Below are 18,434 nucleotides of genomic sequence, written 5' to 3' on the forward strand. Positions count from 1 at the left end.
TCTCCAAGCTCTTTGCAAAACACGCTGCACATGTTTCCTTGATCTTCCAACCCCTCACACAGAAAGGGGACAATCAGACTAAATGAAGTCTCCGTGCCTCCAAGCTGCTGGATTGATTTGGCCAAGTTGCCTTTGTTTAACAGAGCCTGCTTAGATGAGCCAGAAAAAAAAATTATCTGCTTTCCTTGTCAAATGATAGATCTGTTATTGGCATGATTATATTTGGCAGAAGCATAAAATGGAGTGGTTTGAACAGCAAAGTGAGAGTCAGGATAGTTGGGTATTTGCCTGGACCTCTTTTATTTGGAAAAGTCTCCTACGGACACATGCTGTTACCCGTGCTCTGAGAGTCACTTACTGATGGCTGGTTGCAGAGTAGCATATTTACAACATGAGTAGAGGTCATAGCAGAATATAGCTTCCCTCTGCTTAAAAAACAGTGGTTTTGAAGTCCTTTTTTATTGATCCTACAAAGGCCACACAGGGTGTTCAGTATGTTTTGAACTTGGTCTTATCTCTCAGTTTACGTCTATATTACTGGTATCTGACATTTGTTTCCCCATGCTGTCACGACATATTTGTAACATGGTGTTGGACAAAGGTCCATGAGAAGAGCAAATAATTATAATACTCTGTAAATACTTCCTTTTTTTTTTTTTTTTTCCTCAAGACCACCAGAGCTTTTGCAGCTTTTATAATTTGACAGTGTGTTGTGGTTTAAGCCCAGCTGGCAACAAAGCACCACGAGGCCACTCGTTCGTTCCAACCCCTGTTCCCGGTGGGATGAGGAGGAGAAAATATAAAGAAAAGCTCATGGTTGAGACAAGGACAGGGAAGGATCACTCACTAGAATCAACTTGGGGAAAAAACAAAATCCATTTAATTTACTACCAATCAAATAAAAACAAGGTTAATGGGAAGTAAAACCAAATGTTAGAACACCTTCCTCCCACCCATCCCTCATTCCCAGCTCAACTCCACTCCTAATTTTCTCTCCCTCCTCCCCCTGAGTGGCACAGGGGGACAGGGAATGAGGATTGGGCTCAGTTCATCACATTTTGTCTCTGCCGCTCCTTCCTCCTCAGGGGCAGGACTCCTCACTCTTCCCCTGCTCCACCGGGGGGTCCGTCCCACGGGAGACAGTCCTCCACCAACTTCTCCAGCGTGGGTCCTTCCCATGGGCTGCAGTCCTTCAGGCACAGCCTGCTGCAGCGTGGGCTTTCCCACGGAGTCCTGGCCATCTTGTGGGGCATCCATCCCCCTGCTCCGGCGTGGGCTCCTCTCTCCCCGGGCTGCAGGTGGGCATCTGCTCCCCCGCTCCCCTCCGTGGGCTGGGGGGGGACAGCCTGCCATCTTGTCTCCCCACGGGCTGCAGGGGCATCCCTTCCTCCTCCTCGCCCTCCTTCTGCACTCACCTCGGTATCCGCAGAGCTGTTCCTCTCACATCCCAATCCCCGACTCCTGCAGGTTCCCCTTCTTAACTCTGTTCTCCCAGAGGCGCTACCGCCATCGCTGATGGGCTCAGCCTTGGCCAGCGGTGGGTCCGACTTGGAGCCAGGGAAGCTTCTAGCAGCTTCTCACAGGAGCCACCCCTGCAGCCCCCTCCCCTGCTACCAAAACCCCACCACCCAACCCCAAAACACGGTGTTATTGTTGGAAATTTTGTTACCCATCAGCGTAGATAAAAATCCTGTGTCGGTGTCTTCCCTTGGTTCACTCTCTTTGCTCATTCTTGCACTTCTACACAGTATTTTTTTGGGCTCGCTCAGAGGGTTTTTAGGAATAAAAGTGTTTCTACAAGTGATGAGTATAAATGAAAGCTCCTGGACTGAAATTAACAGTAGGCTCTTGTGGCAACTGGCCAGAATTAGCTCCTTCAGGTTATGCTACTGAGGCTTGAAATAAGCTCTGCCTGCTAAAATCTTTCATTTCCTTTGCTGTCCACATGAAAAAGGGTTAAGAAACTCCATCTCCACCTAGAGCAGTGACTGAAGTCAAGTTAGAGAAACCATAGGAAGGCAACTGATGCTCTTGTCTTATACAGTTACTACCTTCACAGAAGCTATGGGAAGGTAGTAATGGCGTAAGAAATTTTCATCCAGATAACTAGAAGCGTACCCATGTGTCACTACTGTGGAGGCTCTGGGAGATGAACAGAAATGGGTGAGGGACGTGATTTCATCATCTGTAGGCTTTTCAATTCTACTCCTTCCTTGTTTAACTCCACATCCCATCATCACCGTGATCACCCTAGTCTCCATCTCTGCTGGACTCTCCATACGGTGAGCTCCAGCTGAACCCAGGAACACTCTGAGATCAGGAGATCTCAGAGGTACTGAGGTTTACATCACTTCTTGTGGGCCCATACTCCTGCTTACCTGCAGCTCTGGCTTCCCTTTGAATCCCACCGGCCTTTGAGGAGTTGCTGTGTGAGCAAAGGAGTTGGCCCGTGGTTAGCCTGGCCCTGGTAACGGCAGACAGCATAGATGAGACTAAACATTTCTGCGGTTCCTTCAGTCTGTGACAATCCTTTGAATTGTATTTAATTAAAGAGTGTACACAATGGCTTTCTTTGCAGTAGCAGACTGTGCGGTAATCCTCTAACAATTGTTGGGATCCGGTGGGAAGGAAAACTCTCATTAATAAAGACTTTGGGGATAATTCCACGTGAGAGTGGCTGCAGAATTCAGAGCTGCAGGAAATCACATCCAGAAAAACATTCCCTTCATCTTTCTGCTCAGGGTTTCAGAGTGTGTGCAGGAAAGAATGACCCCTGACAAACCCACCACAATTTTTACGTGGTATCTTGGGCATGCCACTAGGGCTTAGTGAAGGAGGGTTTACTGTGTTTCGGCTTCAGCCACAATGGAGATGTCCAGGAAACTGGATTATTGTTCACTAGACGATGTTAATGTGAACTAACCAAAGCTGGTCATGCTTTTCCTTTATCTACACTTTTTGGATGGGAAACGTGAATTAGTGTTGTCCTCGGTCCCATTTCTGCATGGCCAATTGCCCACTGCAGTGAAGGATGCCAAAGCCCCAAATCTCTGCCTTTTCCACAGGAAAAGCCAACCAAAAAAAAAAAAAAAAAAAAAAAAAAAAACTAGCAAAAAACCCCCCATAACTGGGGAAGAAGTAAAGTGAGTTTTTACCAAGCTGTCTATAAAATTTACTTCCAGCTTTTCTAGAAGGAATACACCAAGGAAGGACAGTTATTTAGCCTCTCATCCCAGGGAAGATCACCTTTGACAGGCAAGACTCTCAGATCTTGAGGGGTCTTTTCAGCCACGAGCATTTTGTCAACTGGGAGGTGAATTAAGGCAGCTGAACTTCTTGCCCTGCTCACCATCATGCCGGGTGAACTGATGACCTACCGACAAAAAAAGACACACTTTTCTGTTTCCTAGTGTTGCCCAAATCTGTGGGGGTTTGGGGTTTGGGTTTTTGGTTTTGTTTTTTTTTTTTTTTATTATTATTATTCCTGCTGCCTTTGTTAGCCTATAGCAATGATGGCTGTGATATGTGAGGGTTATTAGTGTTATCACTAGGGAGGTAGAAGGAGGATTGCTGTGACTGTTTGGGCTATTTATTTATTTGTTTAGTTAAAGTGGAAAATGAGCCATAAACTAGAAGGCCTCCAATGTGAGTCTGTTTGTTGACCTTGATGATTCAGTTAAAGGTCTTTAGACCTTAAATTCACACATCACTGACCTTCTCCAGCTGAATAGTAGGTATTTTAGTTTGAATTGGTCCAACTACTGTCAGTGAAGTGGGATGAAAGCCTTCAGGGCTGATGCTCACTAGCTCTCTGTGGACTAGAAGGAATGGTAAGTATCAGTTGGGGCTAAAGATACAGTTTTTACCCAGCCAAAATGAAAGAAGATGTGTCCCACTGAGAGAACAGGTGAGATACATCCCAGTCTTTGTTTGTTTGTTGAACCTCATACAGTTGGCCTCGGCCCATCGATCCAGCCTGTCCAGATCCCTCTGTAGAGCCTTCCTGCCCTCCAGCAGATCGACACTCCTGCCCAACTTGGTGTCATCTGCAAACTTACAATTCGTTTGCTTTTAAGTATCTAGTACTGTTTTAGAGAGCTTAATATATATGAGGTAGCTGTTTTGGGGTTGGCAGATCCAACATACGATTTACATGGGCCCGTGACCCCCAAGAGGGGTACCCTAGAACATCTCAGCTGAGGCTAGATGCCTCTATTCGGGAGACTAAATCCCACCTCAGTGTCTGGCTCTGCTTGAAATCAGTAGGGATCGGGCACCTAAATACTCCCTTAGTCAATGGAGCCACCTTACTTAAAAGCTTACAGCAAGTCAACACCAACACTGAAAAAGCCAAGATCACCTGGTGTTTTAGCTATTTGACACTCTTTTTCCGGTGGTTTGCCTAACATAGATGTCTTTCCTCTTGGACTAGATTAAAAAAAAAAAAAAAAAAATTAAAATTACATCCATAATCAACTTTACCAGAATGTATCATGAGCCCATTTTGCAGAATACTAACAAAGAATTGGCCTCTTTTTATTATTTTTTTTTTTCCGAAAGGTGATAAAACATTTACACAAAAGTAGCTATCGGGCCGTTGAGGTAACTATGCAACCAACCAAATTAGGCATGCATTTTTAGTGAAGGGACAATGCAGCAGTGAAGTACTTGCTAATGGGCTTGGTAGAAAATTTACTGCATAAAAAAAATTTTAAAATCCGTTGCAGATGTACACAGCACTTTGCCAGCCCTGATCAAAGTTAAAGCTGTAAGAATTAATTTATAAAGTGAAAACTTGAGTTATTTATAGAAGTGAGATGAATTTGGCAATAGTTTAAGTCCAGAGAGTTAAAACTTTCCTTTGAAAAAGTCAGAATGTTTTGAAAATATTTCAGCCTTTATTTTTACAGCAAGTGTTCTGCAAATCTCTCACGCTTCCCCTCATGCTTTTTTAAGGTTAAAATAAAAAGGCAAGAAGCACTGTAAATCAAAACAAAAATGAATCTATGGTATTTTAGATGAGCCAAGATAAAATTTCCTAAGATCTGTTTCCCTTTGGGAAAAAAAAAAAAAAGAGTACCAAGACAACTCCAAATAATTCCCCTCCTTCTCATGTTTTTTTGTTTGTTTTTTTTTAAATTTTAATTTGACTAGAAAACCACATAATTAATTGTTTATACACCACTAATCAAGGCCCATTCCCAACCTAAAGGAAATTACAGTCTGAACAAAACATGGGGTGAAACAGAGAAGAGAGCTGTTTTGGGTTAATAAGAAATGGTGAGAATAAATATAACGTGCTAAATTATTTTATAATTTTAATCCAAAGGGCAATTTACATCAAACAATTGTTCCTTCAAAGGATTTCTGGGCCTTCTGTCTTGCAAACTTGTCTGGCAAATGTATTGAAATGAGACATGAAAAGATTTTTATTTTTTTTTCCTTTTTCTGCCTATCGCTGATGAAAATACATGCTTTTTCCAAAATCCAGAAAGAGTGAACACTGAATCAATGACTTCCTACAGGCAAAGGCTCATCCCCTGTCCTCAAAATCTGTCCCTGAAGCTCACCCGACTCAGGGTTCTTTCTGCATCGCATTTACAGTGATGGTATAAACAGAACCCGAGACTTCAGCTCTCTTCACATCACTCTCCTCTCACCGTCTCTTGAGTTTCTGAATAGGTTTCTCCCTGCTGAATGCCATTTCCCGTCTTTTTGAAAGAGACGGGGGTTTGTGCAGCGCCGTGCGTAATGGAACCTCAATTTCTGCTTGCAATTGCCGTAGCAGTGAAGCAAGGTGTTCCTTCCAAGTCAAGAGCATGTTGGTGGCAAGGGGACACTGTGTTATGTGACCCGTCATCCAGCTCCTGGTTCCTTTTTTGGAGTGCAAATTGTCATTAGCTCATTTTATGATTGAGGCAGTTCCTGAATTACATGTTGTAAGGAGTCCACGATTAATTACCTGAACATTTATAGCCACTGTTGTATTACAAACACAATATAATTAGGTCTGACTGAGGAGAAGCCGCTTGGGGGAAAAAGTCTTGTCATTGGGAATTTCCTGCTTTTTAGCTCCTTGATCTCCTAATCTGCATCAGAGATTTCATTCTTATTTGATTTGGTTTTTGTTTTGCTTTGAATTATCATGAGCCAGGAGGCAGGCCACGTGAGAACGGAGGGAATAAACCATATAAGCACAGATCCCACTGCTCTTGGCATGAATATTAAAACTGCCATCTTCCTGCCCTAGATAACTGTTAGTGTTAGGTTAGTCAGGCAGGGTTCCCGGAGCATAAAGAAGCAGAATTGCTCCTGATCATCAGAAAAAAATAAGTTGTTTTTTTTTTTTTTTTTAAGGAGGGCATGGAGGGAAATGCTGTTTTTTCACCAAACTCTGGGTTACACTCCCTTCTCTCAAGCAAACATAAAATAAGGCTGGATGTATATCCCCATTGTGCGGTGGCCCGGGAGAGCTCAGACGACCATGAATCCCCAGGAACGGATCTCTGAGGTTATTTGGGGTTTGCTCACTCTCTCCTTCTCTGCCCTTTCTGCAGGCATCCAGCACACGTCCAGAGTGCAGCATCATGCAGGAGATCGAAGAGGAGCGCAGCCAGTGCTTGGCAGAGCTTATGGGGGATAACCAGACTTCAGGTATGGGGAAGCTCTCTTCTCTCCCTGGTCTGCAAAACCACCATCACCCAGCCTCACATCTGCCTCGCCGATGCCATTTCTCACCCCTTCTGCTGCAGGGCAGTCACTCCAGCTGATGTTGAGCTCTTACTTTAGGAGGGAGAGGAATAGGTACTTCCAAAGTACGATTCAATCAACCAAGAGTTTGAATTGCTCGCTGGGGATCGCTCGCTGCCTCGCAGCTGGGTACGCCTAGCTTAGGTGTCTCAGTGTGTTTAATCACAGTTAGGCATCCATCTCTCTTAACTGGAAGTGCCTTAACCAATTTTTCCGTGGGATCTGAAAGCCTGAAATTCTCATAGGCCTTGGTGTGCTTCAAGGGAAGTCACGGCGACCTTCTCCTTCCATTGAACTGCTCTCCCATCCCCATGCCAAAGCTGCTCCTGTCCTGGTGTCGAAGCAGAGGAAGGAAGGGCGTGCTCCAGGGCTGCAAGGTATCTCTGAAGTTGGGCCAGACAGCTGAGACCGTCTCCTTGTTCTCATGACGTGGAGCACACACCACATTGGGCAGTGCTTCTGGAAGGCTCTCCAGTCCCCTTCACGCACTCCCTGCTTCAGCAATCAGGAGAGGAGGGAGAGGTCGATGATGCCACCTTTCCTCTTTTAGCCTCCCAAGATTTCTCCATCCCGGTCTCAGGCAGCAACCATGGAGCTGTGCCTCCCTTGAGGAGCAGGCATGGCACACCCTGCCTTGGGCACGTGGGGTTTCAGAGCAGGAGAGAGGCTGAGAGACGTTGCTGAGAGCAGAGGAGCTGCAGACCAATGTGCGAGACAGGACACGGGTGTGTGATGTTGGAAGGGTCTATGCTAACACAATTCCCCAGCGGGCAGCCTGCAGAGAGCTTGGGAAATTTTGACGCAGCCACCCGTGCTGTCTTAAATCGCAGAGATCAGCGTGGCGGAGAAAGAAAGCATTTGGGTTTGGTGTTGTCCCATCCCGTCCCATCCCGTCCCGTCCCACAGTAGTGCTGTCAAAGCCCCAAGTTGAGGCATTGAGTTGGATCTCTCCCCCTCCAAGTGCCTCTCTCAAACTGCGGGTCCAGGTTTGGGGAATAAAGGAGGTGTAGGGACCGGTGGTAGACTGTCAGGCTCCGAACACAAGGTATCACATTTCTGGGGGAAGGGGTGGGAAGATGTGTATCGTGCCTGATGTTTGCATCCCACCTCCTGAAAGGGGAAAAAGTGGAAGAGGACGTCTTCTCATCCTCTGTCCCTTGGCATTGCTTGCAGTCAGGCTACAGACTAAAGGACGGTTCCGCACAACGCTACTTATCGATGGAATAGAATCCTGGGGACAAGCTGATCCCTGCAGGAGCTCTGCTGAAGGCAAGGATGGCTTTTGGCCCCAGCTTTTATCTACTAAGATACAGTTTTCTTTGATTCGAAAACTATTTCAAGTGTCCCTGTACAGTTAAACGCAGCTGTTTGAAGAAATGTTCTTCTGGAATCCAGTAAAGGGAAAAGTCAGGGTAGTTAAAAACATTCATCTGAAAGCCAACTAAGTGCTTCATTTCATTTTCATGGATATTTAAAGAAATTCAATTAAATACAAGTACATTCAAAACAGCAGAATAAATACTTCAAGTGTTAAAATTTTTTTCTGCTTTTTCAAAATGATTTTTCTCATTGGAAATTTTAATCCAAACCAGGCTTTTTTTTTTTCCTCTCCACTGAATTAAACCTCTGAAAACATTTTTCCTGATTCTAATGTAGAAACACACTCAGTCATCTTACAAGCCCTTAATGCCCAAGCAGTAGCAAGTATAAAAAAATCCTTTGGAGTTTGTTTTTCTTAATGGAATGCTGAAATATTGGACTGTGATAATTCTGCATTTCCACCAGTCATTTCTACCTACGGTCATTAAATGGGACTGATTCAGAAATTGCAGTTGTGAGCACTATAAAATGTTTTTTTGTCCATGGAGACAGTACCTGCTAATCCTGAGTTAATGTCAGATGCCATTTATGTAGGTCTGCATGTCCTGGGTAGAAATGGTCATTGATGACATCAGTGCGGGTCAAGTGTGTATAGGGACACAGCATGTATCCAACCAAATTTTACAATGCAAACTGTGTGAAAAGCAGTTGGCATTCATTTGCCCCAAAACATCAGCAGGTATTGAAGAGCTCGATACCTGACTCTTATCTAGACACTCACGGCTGCCCTTGCAACCAACAGAAAGAAACCAGCAACTCTAAAGTGTTGGCTCTCAAATGGGTGACTATGGGTGAATCATCTTATGGAGAAGTCTGCTTTGAACGTGGTGTGGACAGGTAGCTTCAAAGTGCCTAAATGGGATGTGGTTCCCCCTTGGAGTGTTCAAGGCACAGCGTGTGAGCACAAATGGGTCAAAAAAAGATGTTTTTCTGGAGTGGGGCTCCAGAACTCAATGAATAGCTGAGCACAGCTGCAAAATAAAGCTTTGAACTTTGATGGTTGGAGTGAGGGCGAAGTTTGCTGGGGAGAAATCTTATGAAGGTGATGATACGAGATCATAGGAAGGTGATGACTGCTTAGCCTGAGTGTTGCTAGAAAGAATAAATCCTGGTAAAACTCCCAGGAAAAATGCAACTTTAACGCAGTTCAGTCCCCCAGAGAATGGGAATGGAAATCAATTGAGATTCCCTGCCACCTGTAATGTAATACCTTGATTTATGGCCAGGTAGGTGTGTTGCCATCCGCACATTCAACATCCTTTCAGCAAAAAGGAAATCGCTTGAGGTTTAACAACCTATTTGTTGTCTTTTCTAATTAAATGAGTGGAAATAAGGAAACACATCTTTTCGGTAGAGTCTGGAAATAAAGCTTTGTTTGGAAGCCATTATCAATTGTATTGATCAGAGGGGCTTAATCACAGATGTAATTTGATTTGTCAGATAGATTGGTCACTTATTAAGAACACGTGGTGGTAGTGCTGAGATTGATCACTGGCTCAGGGTAAGCAGGTAGATCTCCACTGATAAACAAAAATGTCTGTCTTAACACTATTTTGTCTTCGAACATCCATTCCTTATAGTGGGGGTGTATGCATGGGTGAAATCAATGCTTTCTTTTCGAATTAAACCTCTGGGTTTTCAGTGCTGCTAGTAGGTGCCAACGGCTGTTCCTGGTGTCAGCAGTCCTGGACCACAGGACTGTTGTTTATTATTAGCAGGATGGGAGCCCCTATTCCCTCTTCGGAGTGTGATTCAGTATCTGTGAAGTTACCCACATTTGAGGAGACTTTAGCAGGGACACAAGGAGAGACACGGGGGTCACAAAAGCATAACCACCTCTGATTGAGAAGAGGTTAGCTTTTCGGCCCGGGAAGGGCTGCAGAAGATGCAGCTGAGGAGAAAACAGCGGGGAAGATCAGTGTAAGCTGGCAGTGTGTACACAGGAGAATAAAACGGCTGTGAGATCAAAGTCTGGACTTTAAAAGAGGTTTATAGCCATCAGAGGATACTGAAAAGCCTTTCTGGAGGTCTGCAGGAAGGAGTGTTTTATTGACTTCATGGCAGAGCTTGCCCAGTTTATGAAAGGGTGTGTAGGACGCAGTTGTGTATTGCGGCACAGGATGGATTTCATGAGCAGGACTGCCCTTGCCGTCCTCTGCCCTGTTATCCTTCTACCTCCATGCTGAAATAACTAGTTCAAGATGTAAAGCGACAATTGTGGTTCAATACAGAAGTGGATTCTTTACTGTTAAGGTCAAGACTAAGTAGACTGAGACCGGTTTGTTTCATGTGGGCAAATGGCCATTGCATGGGAATGACTTTCGGGGAGCGATTTCTTTCACTTGATTTTAGGTAGCTCCAGTGTACTCTGGCCAAGCGCAGGCATCTCTTTTAGGATGTGATGAATCTTGTTCTGATTGTCTTGCCTGTTGACGAGATCTTCGTTTACTGTGAGGAGATTCTTAGCGAACAGCTCAGAAATAACCACACATCGCAGGGGATTCCTGTCCTGGTGGTCACTGGCTGGGAGGGGATTTGGCCAAATGAGGTGAAGTCCCAGTTCCATCATTAGGAGTGATGAATCTGTTCGTTCACATACAGAATTGCATTTCAGGAAGCTAAACTTTCACTTGGGTATTTGTTAGATGATATTTCTAGCCCTTTGGCCCCCAAAGAGTGCTCACAATATATTTTGGGGCATTATTAAAAAAAAAAATCTTTTGAAATACCTGTTATTGTGCAAGTGGCAGGATTCTTCCCTGCTCAATGCAGGACTGACGATGTACAAAATGCCTCCTCTCAATCTCAGGGCAGACTGTGTTCTCAAGGACCTAAAACTGAACTCGGTGAGATCACCTACACCATTTCTATGAAGTGCTGTAGAAGACTTTTTTGCTGGGTTTTGACAGGTTGGAAAGGGAGTTTTGGTTATTCCTCCCTTTATCACACAGCTAAAGAGAAAGTGCTGCTGCATTGCACACACACAGATGTACCTGGGTGTTGGACTAGTGAAATCTGGAGTTTTGTTATGTGTGAGGTGTCTGGCTTTCCTTGCCAGAAACAGGCCATTCTCGTGGCAGGCATGGCTGGGATGCACTAGATAAAATACTGTGAATGACATAAATCATGTCTGCTTGTAATGATGTCATGCAAATGTGAATCATTAGCTGTGGATGCCTTAATTTCCCACCCTAAGAATGTTTTAATCCCACTCAATGCTAGTCTCACAGTTGCTCTCCCTGCAGTCCTTGCCTTACTCGATATCCACAGATGATTGCAACTACAGTAGCACTGTTGCTGTAGTTAAGTTGACGCCTAGGTCTCCTGGCCTTATTTTTCCTCCTTTAAAATAGAAATATTAATATTTTCCTATCTAACAGCGGTAAGATAAGGACAGATTGAAAAGTGTCCTGCTATTTTGTGATTGGGACCTGTAAAAACACTGTGGGTAGACAGAGGAATAGGAAATGCAGTATTTTCACAACACCCAGGCTTAAAATTCACAGGAAGCTACTAGGTGTCTGGGGAGAAATAACACCCCAAAACAGAAAATTCACATCATCCGGGTTAGGTTGCCTCTTCTCTTTCTCCACACCTCTTCTCCCAAATAAATCTGTACATAGTATCATACATCAATCGGCAATGGCTGCGGGTGCAGATTTTTGTGGATGATGTTTTGCCAGCAGCTGCTTAGGGAGTTCCTTGGGAATGCCCAAGTTGTATCTAACATATATAAAAAACACACTGTCCTGTATGCCAGTGCCAAGCAATGCAGTGCTGTAATGGGTATGCAGAGGCAGGAGCTAAAGTTCTGACGATGCTCTGGCATCCAGAACAGCCGAGACATTTAGCTCAGCAGCATCTCAGTGCACTTATACCAGCAGCGACCCTGCAGCGCTGCTTTCTGCAAGGTCAGTGTAGTCTAAGCAGTTGGTAGCAGGTCGGGTTTAGGGGTTCAGCTGCGTCATTCAAAGGGTTCCTAGGTCATATCGAAATTTTCAATATGACTTGTGGGAGTCCTGCCTGGGCAACTGCAGTATCAGTTCAGCCAAGTCAGTCCCAGGATTTGAATGCGTTCAGTGAGAACTCTCTCTGCCTCCCCGCTGGACAAGTGTGATGAGAAGTTTTTAAGAATTGCTTTGCAGAAAGCAGTTTCCATGCTGCCAGCAGGCTGATAGCAGGCTGCGAGCTGCCCAGTAGCTGCCTGGGCTCTCTTCTTTCCCTTTCTCTTAGCTCTCTGGCTGTACAGGGCTGCTTCTCTGGTGGCATCTCCCACCACTGCAATGTAAAACAAACAAATAATCAATTCCACAGCCTAGGGTTCTCCAAGGCACTTAGTAGCACTCCAAGGCACCTAAAATTACTAAGTTTTAGGAGCTTATAATAGAGTTCCTCAGTCCTATGCATCACTTTGAAAATGCATCAATCTCTGCATTAATTTGAAATTTTACAAACATACTTCAAAAGTAAAGAATGCAATCCCAGCCCCACTGAAAACCAGGCTTTTACTCCAGATACATTTTCAGCCAGGGCATCTGTATGCAATACAGTGACTGCTTAGCTGATAATACAGTTAGCAGCAGTAGGGAAGCTCTCCCAAGGGTTAGGAGAAGAGGATGGCTGGAGGGGTTTTTACTTTCCAGACTCGCAGATGGTGGCAAATCTTTCTCTATGTGAAGTGTGGCTGAGCTCCTAAAGGCTTGCTGCAAGGCAGGTCTCATCACTGCGTTGCTTCTTGCTGACTTCCACTTGCTTTTTTTTACATAATGATCCTGGAGCATAGAGAGGGGAGGTTGTTTTTGTTTTTAAGAAAGCTTCACCTCTCCATGGCTGTAGTTTACAAAGAGTTCAGCTTAACCTGAAGCACCCAAATAAAATAAATTAAAAAAAAAAACCAAACCAGCAACCCCCTCTTTTTTTGTTAAAAAGCCAAGAAAAGCAATCAGGTCTAGGTCGGTTGGCTCAGCTCATTATCTGTTTATCCCATTATTGCTAATCAATTTGCTCTGCAATCAGATACGCTTTCAGAAGCAAGAGAGTCATTTAGGGATGGCAGCTGAACAAGGTACTGTGAGTTGTGTCTGGGTGGGATGAGCAGCTCTGGAGAGCATGCCACTGTGCAGAAATCACGGCATCGAACGGTAAGCAGCCTTCATGGAGATTGGTGGGAATACCAGGCAGCACTGGTATCCTGGAAACCTGGCCCAGTTTTGGAGTTTACTTCAATGGCATGGAAGTTTGAGTATGAGGGAAAATATTCTAGAACGGAGAGGGGAGACCTTTAAACCACAGAAGACTCCTGACACCACAGCCTGGTGACCTGAGCAGGTGGGATGTGGTTTTCTGCATTAACATAGTTCCTTGGCTTAGTATCACAAAATCACTGAGGTTGGCAGGAACGTCTTGATGTTATCTAGTCCAAACCCCTGATAAAAGCACAGTCAACCAAATCAGGCTGCTCAGGGCCATGTCTAGTTGGGTTTTGAATATGTCTCCAGGTATAGAGACTCCACAACCTCTCTAGACAACCTGTTCCAGTGCTTAAGTATGTTAACAGGGGAGAAAAATCTTATGTTTAAATGGAATGTCCTGTTTTTCAGTTTGTGCCCATTGCCACTCTGTTTTCTTCGCTTTCCCCCGAATGCCATCGGATATTTATACACATTGATAAGATCCCACCCGAGCCTTCTCTTGTCTAGACCGAACAGCCCCAGCTCTCTCAGCCTTTCCTCATACGTGAGATGATCCAGTCCCTTAATCTTCTTTGCAGCCCTTTGCTGGACTCTCTCCAGTATGTCCCTGTCTCTCATGAACTGGGGAGCCCAGACCTCGACCCAGCATCCCAGATGAGCCTCACCAGTGCTGAGCAGAGGGGAAGGATCACCTCCCTTGACCTGCTGGTAACAATTCTCCTAATTCAGCCCAGGATAGCATTCACCTTCTTTGTGGCTAGGGCACTTTGCTGGCTCTTGTTAACTTGGTGTCCACCAGGACCCAGGTCCTTCTCTGCAGAGCTGCTCTCCAGCCCATACAGGTGCATGGTGTTATTGCTTCCCAAGTGCAGAACTTTGCATTTCCCTTTGTTGAACTTCATCACTTTATGTTTTTTCAGGACTTTTTTTTTTTTTTCTCCAAAAGGGAAAACCTTCAGCTTGATTTGGATCCTAAATTCTTGAAGTTAAGTGCAAGTGAAATGAGCTAAAAACTTCACAGCTGGAGGCTGTCAGCATCTCATAGAGTCAGACCAGCATTTTGTCTGTCTGTTCCCCACAGTTCAGTAATGTGGAGATAGCTGAGATGATTTTCTACGTGTCACTGAAAATTGCCAATAGCCATCAAGGAACTGCTACAGTCAAGCTGCTTCTGATACCTTGAGTACTTCAGCACTGCATTTTATATTTGCAATTTAGACCTGTCTGTCTTGCAAGCAGGATTTGAAACCAAATCAAAAAGTCAGAAAAGTGGAAAACATGAAAGAAAATAGGGCCAATCCCCCTCCCAATGCCTAACTTATACATGCCTCACACTTGTTATGGGCAATAAAGCCAAGTCCTGCAAGCCCATCATCAGCATTGTCACATGCAAAGAAATCCAGGTGGGAAATGGCCCATGTTTAAACTCTGAATACTGCTTTTGCTGTTCCACAGGCCTAGAGCGGAGGCTGGCTTGAAAAGCCAAATTTGGAGCTTGGGGTTCTTTGTCAGTCTCCCTTGAAGAAGTCAAGGCGTGTTTGATGGCAGAAGAAGCAGTGAACATATGGAAATTAAAAGTCAAGCTGGAAAAACGTTAATGAAGTTTAAATTAGGAGTCTGTTTATTCATCACCATCTGTTTATAGTGCAGTAAGATAAGAAATAATTAATAGCTCCTTGCTTGCAAAAGTTCAAGTGAATTCTCACCTTCCAGTTGCATAAGACCTCCTAGGATAGATGATGTGTTGGTCGGATTTGTACAACAGTCCGGTTATCAGCAGCTCTCCAAGTGCTCCGTGGCTAGAGCAGGCACTACGTGGCTGACGGCAGCTCAAGCACTCGAGGCAGTTAGTGCACGCAGCAGGGTGGAGAAGGGGGTGCATGGACCGCTCACCCCAGGCTGGGGAGATGCTGCGTTTTCTGGCTGCATCGGGGTGGTGGTCCCTGAGACCTGCCAAGTGCTCCTTACACCTTGACGTACATGAAGACGTTTAAAACCCACTGTTTTAAACTCAGTAGTGGAGGGAGATTTCAGGTGAGCCACCAAACTTGCAGATTTGAAGGGTGGTAGCTTCCAGGGAAAATACAAATCTTGGCAGATATCCGAGGGGGACTCCAAGTAATAATGTAAGATGGCACTGGTGCAGCCGGAGGAGACCTGTCCCGAGGCTGAGAAGGTCTGCAGAGAGGCTTTGCTTGCAGGGGAAGCAGACAGGTTATTCCCCGTGGTTCAGAGCAGTCAAAGAAAAAAGTCAAGAAAATTAGTCAGACCCTTGGACAGGGGTTGACTCTTGTGAGCCCTCAGCCACACATCCAAGTTCTTAACAGATGCTCTTGCATAACCAGTGTGGCCTCCAGTTTTCATTTCAGATTGTGTAGGGCTCCTGTAAGTCTTGTACCACATCCACCAGCCCCTCCAGAAACCTCATATATCCCGGGACATCAGCACTGGCATTAAACGACTACTGCTGGTCAGCTAAATCAAATCTAGTCAATATATTCAATGAAGCCTGGAGGACAATTTAGTTCAGTCTGAAATAGATACCTACATTTGATCTTAATGATCTCTTTAATGGCAAAGGGACCTGCAGGACTTCTTTCAATGTTATCTTTCCTTAGTTTTTCATTAACTGTTCTTTATTACTCTGATGTAGGTGATACAAAGGGCCTCTTGATTTCAGTCTTGCTCTGACCGGCGGCATCGGGCAACTTCCAGATATGACATCAGTCCTCTCCATTCCTGGAAAATGTGACCTCTCCTACAACAGCAGAAAAATTCAACTGGTGACATCAAGACCTTAAACCCCAGACTCATTTATCTCTCTTAGAGGATCAGTACCAGAGTCAAGGTGCCTTTTATTTAACAGAAATTTTTCTTCCAGTTATTGGACAGTGGCCATGATACTCAGCTGGGACAGGCCACTGCATGGTACCTCCAAATGGTCTGCCTTCATTAACGCTTTTCTCATCTGCTCTGGGACCCTTCCCAGCCACCAACACCTCATGTTGCAACTCTTACAGAGGTGGAGAGTGCTCTCTGGAAATTCAAAAGAAAGAAATCTGCCCTGTATTTTTCAGAGGATAACCTTCCCTTGATCACGCTAGGAAAGCTGGCATCTGAAACGTGAGAAGGAAGCACATGGTGGTAAACCCAGGTTCAACCCTTAGATGTGAGCAGCCCTCAGACTTTTGTGTCTCCACTGGGGACTGCTAATTCCCAGTTGGATAGCGGTACGTCCCCAGTTGCTTGCCTCTGTCTGAAGTCCAGACACCTACCAGCAACAGGATGAAATTCAAACGCAGATCTACACAGCAGCTCATCACTCTTCCCTGTAGAGCTAAGAGCTGATTTTTGCCTTGACCTCACCTTCCTACAGACACAATCATGAGACAAGATGTTACAACATCTGTTTTCTGCCTTAATAGTCTATAGGGGTGGAGGCTTTGCTTTTGTTTTTCCTGTTGCTGACATGTCCTGTCTGCAAGCTTTCTAGCAAACAGCAGTGTTTATTTGACTTGGGAACAGCTGTCTTGTGGCTTGTCGAGATTAACAGCCATTTAGTGGACTTAAGTCTTGCACTGAAAAAGGCATTTTAGTTTGGAGAATATGAAACATTTTTAAATGCCATCAGAGTTTTTGGTTACTGGTTGATTTTTTTTTAGCATAATATATAAATGCACACAGCCTTAGTTACGCAAAGGTTATAAAAATAGGAGAAAATGCCATTGCTGCAGACCAATGGAAAGCAAATTCAAAGCATTTTCAAAGCTCTGGATAATTGCTCAGAGGAAACCCATCTATGCAGAGGTTTTGTTTCTGACAAAGGCTTGTATTTGTCCCCCTCACATCCTGTCAAATTTGTGGTTAAGAACTCTCTCCTTCCTCATCTTTTTTATTTTTCTTTTCCTGCTGACTGTATCAGAGCACTTTCATGATGGTATCCACCCTTTTTACATAGGATAAGTATATTGGAAAATGTTGCTTATTCCATAAGTTATGTCAAACTCCTGTTAAAATATATGGCTGAGATCCAAAACCTGCTGCAGTAGGTGGAGATTTTTCTGCTGATTTTACTATGCACTGGACTTTCTGTAATCTAGGTGCCTTTATTTCTTGATATCCAGACCTTTTAACATAGGAAAGTAAAATTGTGGAGAACATGAGAATCTAAGGTCAGAGATGCCACGCTTTACATCCACCAGGCTGAAGTAGGGTTTCTATTATGGAAAGCTTTTAATTTATCGGTGTCTCACAAGTTTAGCTTTGCTTTTCTTCTTGCCTTCTAACCATTAAATATGCCTCCATGTGAAACTAAAGCTTTCTGGTCCCTCTTGTCCCTTCCTACAGAGCTCAGGTACATGACTTCCACACAACCTTTCCTGCTTCTGCAGATGTCCCTCTATATTATGGACAAGAAGCACATTTCCAGTACAAACTCCAGCACATTTAATAAGCAAGAGCCAGATCATGAAGATTTTACATGGTGAAGCTCTCTCCAGCTTTGCATAAGGACTGCAGTATTTTTCTAGTAGCAGGACAGGCAGTCTGTGGCTTACGGTTTATAGAGGAAACTTCCATTTTACCCTTCCTTTTTTCAGTGGGGTGTCGTATTTTAGTCCAATATTTACTGTGAAGAAGAGCAACACAGCATTGGCTGAAAATCTCCATTGCAAAGCACATCATTTGGTCTTGAAGGTACAGGATGATCCTTCAAGTAGCAACAGGATAAGATTCCTCTTAATCATGCCATAATTGCTGTAGGAGAGACCTCTCCACAGCTTATTCCAGATTGGTAAATTGTGAGCACATTGCCGCGGGGGGGCTCTCACTTGCCTGTTTGCCTTCAAAGAGCAAGTCAGGCTGAGTTGGTCAGTGGGAGGGTTTGCACTTCATTGAAGCGGCCAGGTCTCCTGAGCTCTCATCTTTATGCTACCATTCAAGTTGCTATATACATTTCAGCAAGTCATGGAATTCATGCGGATTGGACTAAAAGTTGGAAAGTTTAGGAAAATTCTCCTGACTCTCACAGCACTTCAACTATCATTGTGAGCTGCTGCACTCCCGTCCTGTCCTTGCTTGGCCTGTTCTATTAGGAAGACCCACAAAATCTCT

General features: G+C 44.5%; 1 protein-coding gene across 1 annotated transcript in view; it reads left to right on the top strand.

Moving 5' to 3' along the window:
• The window catches only part of LOC126037969 (vasoactive intestinal polypeptide receptor), a 112,882-nt gene that overhangs the window by 32,299 nt on the left and 62,149 nt on the right, over window positions 1–18,434 (top strand). The window contains exon 2 of the mRNA XM_049798946.1: window positions 6,558–6,654. Within this exon, the coding sequence (XP_049654903.1) occupies window positions 6,558–6,654 (97 nt within the window). The remainder of the gene's footprint in view (window positions 1–6,557; window positions 6,655–18,434) is intronic.

Source organism: Accipiter gentilis, chromosome 4, assembly GCF_929443795.1.
Source record: "Accipiter gentilis chromosome 4, bAccGen1.1, whole genome shotgun sequence".
Taxonomy (NCBI): Eukaryota; Metazoa; Chordata; class Aves; order Accipitriformes; family Accipitridae; genus Astur; species Astur gentilis.